The 7,384-nt window shown below is 50.1% G+C and overlaps 2 protein-coding genes across 3 annotated transcripts; both read right to left on the bottom strand.

Annotated features, from left to right (window-relative positions):
• Nucleotides 1-2,133, bottom strand: LOC100845780 (isoflavone reductase homolog PCBER). 2 transcript variants are annotated; one of them, XM_010232368.3, is made up of 5 exons: nucleotides 1,783-2,133; nucleotides 1,466-1,615; nucleotides 810-1,077; nucleotides 518-721; nucleotides 1-406 (listed from the first exon to the last, which is right to left on the bottom strand). In XM_010232368.3, exons 1-5 carry the CDS (start codon nucleotides 1,960-1,962, stop codon nucleotides 237-239), a joined length of 972 nt encoding a protein of 323 aa, XP_010230670.1. In that variant the 5' UTR covers nucleotides 1,963-2,133; the 3' UTR covers nucleotides 1-236. The 2 variants fall into 2 exon arrangements, with proteins under 2 accessions (XP_010230670.1, XP_003565549.1); XM_003565501.4 differs by having other exon boundaries at nucleotides 810-1,050; nucleotides 1,783-2,131.
• A 489-nt stretch (nucleotides 2,134-2,622) lies between these two features.
• On the bottom strand, nucleotides 2,623-3,931 carry LOC112270688 (isoflavone reductase homolog IRL1-like). The gene is made up of 3 exons (XM_024458711.1): nucleotides 3,788-3,931; nucleotides 2,900-3,140; nucleotides 2,623-2,855 (listed from the first exon to the last, which is right to left on the bottom strand). The coding sequence occupies exons 1-3, from the start codon at nucleotides 3,929-3,931 to the stop codon at nucleotides 2,623-2,625; spliced, it is 618 nt and encodes a 205-aa protein (XP_024314479.1).
• Between the last annotated feature and the right edge of the window lie 3,453 nt (nucleotides 3,932-7,384).

The raw sequence follows: 7,384 nt of genomic DNA, 5'->3' as shown, positions 1-7,384 counted from the left end.
TTAGTCGTAAATACAATGGAGCTGCTTTTGATGTTTCTACCTTTCTAAAAAACACTTTTTCCGTTTACAAGTTAAACGGTTTTAGAAATAACGAATCCATGTTAATTTTCCGATTCTACTCCACACACATAATAATGTACCGAACAAAGGGTCGATACGTGATGACATGCAAAGACGGAGCAGTTAATCTGCACCCAACAATGTAAGCAGAGCAATACATATAATGCGTCTCTGTCTCAGGTAAGAAGGCCATCCAGGTACTCCTCCACCGTGATGAACTCCACGTCCGGGTACAACAGCGTGGCCTCCACCTTCACGGCTGCGTCGACGGCCTCCTCGCACGCCCCGGGATGCACCACCGTCGAGTGCACCATCGCCAGCTGAAAGTTGAGCGGGAACGGAGACTCTGCATGCATTCCATCAGACAAGTTAATCACCCATCGATCAATTAATTAATTTGCACATGATTAATTAACACTATTGTGGCCGAAATGCTGGATGGATGTGCGTTAATTACCTTGGATTTTCTTGGCGAGCTCGTGTTCGGACACGAAGTGCCTCTCGAGTGTCTTGCCGGTTTTCTTCTCCAGGAGCTCGACGAGCTGGCCGAAGGAGCGCATGTTTGTGGGAGGGCGTACGTACATGACCTTGTTGAGCGTTCGTGGGTCCTCCACGGCTCGTATAGTCAGCATGCTCGTATCCTTCTCGTCCACAAAGATCGCTGAAAAAATTGTGGCAAACCCAGCTGATCTTGCAAATGACAGAACATGAGAGGCAAGACGTGTTGTTAAGCGGATATGCATGGTTACCTCGTGATTTGTCGTCACCTAAAATGTTCGCTCCGGCCGTCAAAGGGCCATCCTCCTCGAAGTCAACAAGCCTAGACAAGAGCAAGCCAATAGCCCAGTAGCTGCAGATGATTGTGTGGGGAATCCCAGCGTCTCTGATGGCTCGCCGGACTCGAAGCTTGGATGCTATCATGCCCTTCGCCGGCTCTAGAGTCCGTTCGGCATGCTCCACGTCGCAGCCGAATTCGGATGGCACAAAACGCTGCAGTGCTTCAGTTTTCCATTCAAACTTCCCATGGCAGGATAATTAATTTAGGCAAGTTTTTCAAGTATTCCCTATTGCAAAGGGAATTGCTTTTTTTTTTTGCTTAATGCTAGCCGGGGTCGAAAGTTAGTAGTACTATTGTAAGGGTCAATTTTGTTACTACCATCTTTAACTCTTGTTAGTTGACTGTTTTTTACTCATCATATCTTTTGAGGTGAACCGAACATGGTTTAATTTTTTTTGGAAAAATACTAACCCAGAAATGACGATTGGAAAAATGGGAGAGTTAGAAGTTAGCTGTGATGACGTACGTACATTTCGGATGGAGCATTAATTTTATTTTCAGAAGACAAATTCGTTGCATAAATCTTCGTAGTGTACTACTCGATCAACGAGGGTAATTCGTACGTACCTTGACATATCCAGCTGCCTCTTTTATCGCTTGGATGATGTTAAGCTGGCCGTCCAGCTCCTCCGGCCTGCCGTGTCCGACGGCGCAGATCACCACCTCCCCATGCTCTTTGATCGCCGCCACCAAGCTCCCGTGGTCGTTCACGTCCCCCTGCGCACGTACGGCACGCACGCAAGTGTCGATAAATTTTCCCAAGTTCGTTCAATTTACCCAACATCACTGCTGATCCTTGGGGTAAAAATAATTTCGGCCGGAAAGAGTAATATACGTATTTGAGTAGAAGTTAGCTCTGTGATGAACACTGACGATGTACGTACGTATACAAGGGTGGCGCCGCGGGCCACGAGAGCCTTCAAGAGCTTGGCCTTGCCGGAGTCGGAGGCGACGGTGGCCCGGCGGACGAGCAGCGCCGTCGGGTGGCCGGCGTCGAGGCTCGCCGTCACGAGGTGCTGCCCGATGTTCCCCGTCCCGCCGATCACCAGTATCCTGCTACTCATCGTTGCCGTCGATCGCGCCCTCGGCAGTGGGGAATTAATAAGCCACTGGTAAAACCAATCAATGAAGCTATCTATACCTGGCTTACGCAGAGTGCAGAGTGCATAGGAAGGAGTACAGATATAGCATACGGCCTATTTTTGTCCAAAGGGGACAGGAGCCCGATCGATCGGCCGTTGGCATGGCTCTCAAGTCTCATCCGGATGCGCCGAGGACGCAGACTGATCGAGCGTGCCCGACCGTGTGGCACGACGCGACGTCCACTAGAAGCCGACCGGCGGTCCGTCCGACCGTGTGGCAGCGCGCACCGGGGCCAGTGTGCAATCTCGTATTGTCTTGTCACTGTCAGGTGTCAGCCTATCTATCAGGTATTGGAATGAGCATGATTTTCTTCACACCTCTAGACAGCGGAATAACAAATCTAGTTTTACAACACGAACGATACGCATATGTCGTGCAGACTCCATTTCTTGGAACAACACGAAATGCGAGCGCGCGAGAAGGCGTGAATATTGTCTCTTTGTTTTCTTGATTAAAAGGAAAGTTGGCAGTACTAAACCTCACTCCTTCTCATGCCACCACCAAAATTTATTGTTGAGTGAGCTTGGAACTGGGCCCATCAGCGAAATCCCAACTTCCGCAGCCAACACGCACCCGGGGTCTCAGGGGAGCCACCCCGACGGCCTCCTCGCACGTCCTCGGACGTAGTGCCTCTCGAGTGTCCTGCCAGTTCTCTTCTCCAGAAGATAGACGAGTTGGCCGAAGGAGCGCATGTTCGTGAGAGGGCGTACGTACAGGACCTTGTCGAGTGTTCTTGGATCGTCCACGGCTCTTATAGCCAGCATGCTCATATCCTTCTCGTGGACAAAGATCGACCCAGAGACCTTAGAAATGACTGAGGCCAGATATGTTGCAAGCGGAGATGGTGGTGATGGTTACCTCGAGATTTGTCCTCACCGAAGATGTTCACCCCGGTGCTCAAAGGGCCATTCTCCCCGAAATTGACGAGCGTCGACAAGAGCAAGCCAATAGCCCAGTTGCTGCAGATGGAAGTGTAGGGAATCCCAGCGTCTCTGATGGCTTGCCGGACTCGAAGCTTGGACGCTAGCATGCTCTTCGCCGGCTCCAGAGTCCGTTCGGCGTACTCCGGGTCACAGCCGAATTCAGATGGCACAAACCGCTGCAGTGCTTCAATTATACATTCAGACTTTCCATCCATTTCGGGTAAGTTTTTCGGTATTGCCGTCTTGCAAAGGTGGTTGCTTTTACTCTTTCTAAGTGAATTCTCATTTTTACCATGCTTTGATTTCTTTTGACACAAATCACCCCACTTAGCATAATTTCTCTCCATTTATCCTGTTAGCGGAACTTGTGTCAGTTTTTATCCTCTTAAATTAAAGTATTTTCCCGGGCATGTGTGACCTCTTTTTAGTATGAGTGGCTTGCCACATAGATGACATATATATGTCCTCGGGCGCTTCTAACGACGGTACACGTAACACAACTGCGGGCCGATTGAACTGTGTATGCATTTCGACTGGAATTGAAATTTGTACCGTGAGCTAGATAGGCCACTGAACTGTGTATGCATTTCGATTGGAGCGTTATATATCTTAATTTCATAAACAAATTCCTTACATAAGTCTTTGTAATGTACTTCCTTCAACCTAATATACCCATTCCATATTTTAGATCTTAGTACGTACTTTTTTTTTAATAAATTTGAGCAAACTTGAAAATGTTTGACTTAACACATAATTAGGATTTCTTATATTATTCAGTAAGAGAGGGAGTTCTGCTTAACGATTCTAATCCGTACGTGCTCACCTTGACATATCCAGCTGCCTCCTTTATCGCTTCGATGATGTTAAGCTGGCCGTCCAGGTCCTCCGGCCTGCCGTGTCCGACGGCGCTGATCACCACCTCCCCATGCTCTTTGATCGCCGCGACCAAGCTCCCGTGATCGTTCATGCCCCCCTGCGCACGCACGCAAGTAAAATCAATAAATTTCCCCAATTAGCAGGACGTTTCGATTGACGCAACAGGAGTACGTGCTGCCATGGCCCATGGGTGATGCATGCACGACGCAGACTGATCGGAGCGGTAGTGAAGAGAGTGGTCCTGTCACGTACGTACTGTGGGCCTATTTTTAGCTAGCGCAAAGTGGGGTCCTGTCACGTGCTGTCGGCCTATTTTACCCATGAGTTTGAATCTGAATATCCACGCTAGTCGACCCGGCCGGAGGGAAAAGAGTATAGACATGACTTTTTACCTCCTAGTTTTATTTTTTGACACAATCTATCTCATTTAACGGCATTTCTACAAATTTACTCTATTTAAATAAATTTGTGACACAAATTATCTGATCTAATATTTTTCTTCCTTTTTTTGCATTTGTTGTATGCCTCTTCTAAAAGAAAATTGTTATAGGCCTGACCCGCACGTCAGGCATGCGTCTTCCTTGAGTTATTGTGGACTTACTTCTTGCCGAGCAGTTGGCTCCATTTGTGCGGGGTCACACACTACACAACCAGGGATGACAATGGGTACTAATTACCTGCGTATTCGGTGGGTAAAAACCTCATTAGGACATGGGTTTTAGCCAAAATTTTACCCGTGGACATGTAAATGGGAAACTTTCATACCCATCAAATAAATCGGGTGGGTTTGGGAATACACAACGGATGCGATCAAATTAAAAGAACTCAGTACAGTTTGTTAGTGAGGAACTTCCAAACGGAGCCTAATTAACCTTGCTGTGGTGTGTGTGCGGCGTCGAAGCTAACCGACTTAAGAAATTAGACTCCTGAAAATTAAATCAAATTAACTAAACTCGTGAAAATTAATTAAAACCATAGGCCTAACGTATGGACTCACCTGTCATGATTTGGGAAAAGATGGGCAAAACACTAAATGTGGTAATTTGTGTCACAAATTTACTTAAATAGGATAAATTTATAGAAATTCTTTTAAATTGGCAGAATGTGACAAAAAAATAAAACTACGGGGTAAAAAGTAAAAAATGAAATTCACTCAGAAAAAAGCTAAAATAGAATGTAGAAGCAACTAATTAAAAGTTTAAAACGTATACTCCCTCCATCCCATTTTAAGGGGCGTGTAAGATTTTGCACACATACCAAGGGAACCTCCTGCAGCCAAATTTGAGACCAAACTACCCCTGGATGCATGGCTTGGCTGTTCTCTTCTGTCGTGGAATGACTTTTTGTTGGCCAATCAGTGGGTAGAGTATCCGGAAAGATCAGATTGCAGCAGCGCACGAAAGCATTTATAAAAGGCTCCCTGTTGCGTGGGACCCCCACGCCCAGCCGCGCAGCTCCTTAAGTGTCCGCTCATTGCATGGTGCATGCAGCCATGCAGGCTTCCACGTACTGGTACACGGTGGCCGTCGAAGCAAAATTGACCTGCTGAAAATTTTGCATGGATCGCTGGTGGCGGCGTCGCCGGCCGTGGAGACGCCAGACTCCACGTCGCTGGTCGCGGACACGCACGGCTGGGTCTGGTCGGTCGTGGACATGCCATTCTCGACGTCGCGGGCCGTGGTGTGGCAGGACGTGGGGACGACAGACTCCATCTCGCTGGAGGCGGCGTCGCCGGCCGTGGAGACGGCAGACTCGGCGTCGCTGGTGGCGGACACGCACGGCTGGGTCTGACCGGCCGTGGACACGCCACTCTTGACGTTGCTGGCCGTGGCGTCACCGGGCTTGGACACGCCACCGTTGCCGTCGCGGCCGTGGCGTGTCCGGTCTTGGACACGGTACTATCAAAGCCGCCGGCCGCGAACGCATCATACTCGACGTCGCCAGTCGCGGGTGTGGGCATGACGTGCTGGGCCGCGCTGGGCGTGGGCACGTTGACAGGCATGCTGAGGGCAGCCACCACCGGCTGGGACTGACCTGTTGTTTATTACTCTCGTTGCTCCTAGTTGCTTTGTTAATTTCACTTGTAGCAAATAAGTTCTCTCACGATCAGTACGCGACATAGATAGATCAGGGTGTTGCTTTGTTATGTGCACACCGGCTAGTTTGTTATTCCTAGTTTGTAGGATCTGACGTGTGCTTTGTTCACATGGGATCGTTTCTTTCTGTTGTAGTTCAGTTAGAAGCGTCGTCTGATCTGATCCGTGGGATGGCACGGACATAGTGGATTGTGGAGAGGTGCAGCGTAAGAATAGGTCACGATCGCTACGTCGTCGTGGTCCTCTGAATAAAAGGAAGAGAGCAGAAAAGGCGCAAGAAGAACGCGTCGCAAAAACACCTGTGTGTATGGTCTCTGTCTGTTTTCTGAATTTCGTTTTCGGCAGTTTCAGTTCCTGACGGAGAACAGCAGGTTCGTCCCCAAATCCACCTCATGTAGAGTCCAGATCGCGTTGTGTTTCTTGGCCTGATTTCTAACATTTGGTATCAGAGCCACGGAGGCGAATCGGTGGCGGGGTTTCCTGCGGGATTTGGCGGCGGCGCTTGGGGACATGTCAACATCCCCGAAGAGAGGTGGCGATCTCACGACACCGGTGGCGGGGAAGTACACGCCGCCGGGAAAGCGGCCAGGTGACAGCGATGGATCGACCAGCAGTGGGAGACGGGGCAGTAACGTCCCGGTGCAGTACCCGCAACTGATGGAGTCGAATTACCAGCTGTGGGCCGGGAAGATGAAGATCCTCCTTCGCCACCTCGGCGTGTGGCCGGCAATCGATGGGACAGGTCCTGTAGATGAAGAGATGGATCACGGCGCGATGACAGCAATTTCGCAGTCGATTCCAGACGATGTCATGATGTCGATCATGGCATTTGAGACCGCGCGGGAGGCGTGGGAGTCGATCCGCACGGCATGGATCGGTGAAGATCGGGTCGAGGAGGCCCGGATCCAGTCACTCATGAGGAGGTTCGATCGGATCGAGATGCAGGATGGGGAGAATATCACTGCCTTCTCTCGCCGGCTGAATGCACTAGTCGGGGAGATACGAGCTTTGGGAGAGAAGCTACCGGAGTTGAGGGTGGTGCAGCGTCTCTTCGCCGCGGTGCCGCGGCGTTTCTCCACCATCATCCGTACCATCCGGCAGTGGGGAGATGTTAAGAACATGTCCGCTGCGGAGGCGATCGGGCGCTTGCGGGCGTTCGAGGAGAGTGAGGAGGACTTTGAGGAGGCGCGCGCTGGCGGCGGCGGTGGCGGCAACGATGATCAGCTGCTGATCGTCACGCGTGTGTTTGAGCAGCTCATGCAGAAGGGCAAGGGTGTATCCTCCAGTGGCGGCACGAAGAAGAACAATCATGCCCAGTCCAACCGTGGTGGTCGCGGCGACAACGGCGGCAGCTCAAGCGACAATTCTGGTGGTAAGAAAAAGAAACACCGGAAATTTGATAAGAGCAAAATTAAATGCTTTAATTGTGATGACATGGGTCATTTTGC

This window comes from Brachypodium distachyon, chromosome 2, assembly GCF_000005505.3.
Source record: "Brachypodium distachyon strain Bd21 chromosome 2, Brachypodium_distachyon_v3.0, whole genome shotgun sequence".
Taxonomy (NCBI): domain Eukaryota; kingdom Viridiplantae; phylum Streptophyta; class Magnoliopsida; order Poales; family Poaceae; genus Brachypodium; species Brachypodium distachyon.
This window is presented reverse-complemented; position numbering and strand designations above follow the sequence as displayed.